This window comes from Apis dorsata, unplaced genomic scaffold, assembly GCF_000469605.1.
Source record: "Apis dorsata unplaced genomic scaffold, Apis dorsata 1.3 scaffold_198, whole genome shotgun sequence".
Classification (NCBI taxonomy): domain Eukaryota; kingdom Metazoa; phylum Arthropoda; class Insecta; order Hymenoptera; family Apidae; genus Apis; species Apis dorsata.
Genome location: NW_006263482.1, coordinates 339,613 through 340,426, shown reverse-complemented (window position 1 = coordinate 340,426; position 814 = coordinate 339,613). Strand labels below are relative to the sequence as shown.

The window sequence follows — 814 nt, the reverse complement described above, 5'->3', positions numbered from 1 at the left end:
AGCATCATCTCACCGAAATAGAATCATCCACCGTTCGAACAGTTGAGGGAACGTTGAAACGTTTCATTAAAACTATCTTTCGAAAAATTCGAATAATAAATATCAAATACGTTCGAACGAAAAATTATACATATATATATATATATAAAACGAAATCTCAAAAGTCAACAAAGTTTCCATCATTATCCCCTCGTATATTTCGCGCTGGTTATATTTAAAGGAGATGAATATCGATTTAGCAAAGTTCGCTGACCTTGTGATGAGAGGAATGGCCTGTGTGATTGGCGGAGGTGTGATTTCCGGCGGGAATAGATGCCAGGTCCTCGATGGTTAACTCGGCTAAGGCGTCGTTGCCGCCGCTGCAACCGCCCAGCAAACCGGCCGCGATCACACCGCCGCTTCCTGGACTGTTCCCGATGCAACCTCCATCCGACCTTACGACGTTCGCCGAGGGTCTCTTCTGCACCCTCCTCGAGGTCACCAGTTCCTTCACCCCTGACAACTCTCGCCTCGAACCGCCCACGTATCTAAAAAAAGCACACGCGGATTCTCCTCAATGTTTTTCCTTCCATTTTTTTTTTTTCTTTTTCAACGCTCGACGATTCTTTTTCTCTACGCGTAATATCGTAATAATAAATGTAATATCATATTCGATATCTCTCTTTCTTACTCTCACGATTATATATATATTCTCAAGTTTCTTTTTAGAAGAAGAGACATGTAAAGAGAGAGAAAGAGAGAGGTTTTCTATTCGCAGTATCTACTACTTGGACGAGCCGATATATATATACGTGGAATATATAAAGATCGGACG

The 814-nt window shown here is 41.9% G+C and overlaps 1 protein-coding gene across 1 annotated transcript in view; it reads right to left on the bottom strand.

Moving 5' to 3' along the window:
- Window positions 1–235: 235 nt before the first annotated feature.
- LOC102675999 overlaps window positions 236–814 on the bottom strand; it is an 8,532-nt gene continuing 7,953 nt past the window's right edge. The window contains exon 2 of the mRNA XM_006614827.2: window positions 236–527. Coding sequence (XP_006614890.1) covers window positions 236–527 — 292 coding nt within the window. The remainder of the gene's footprint in view (window positions 528–814) is intronic.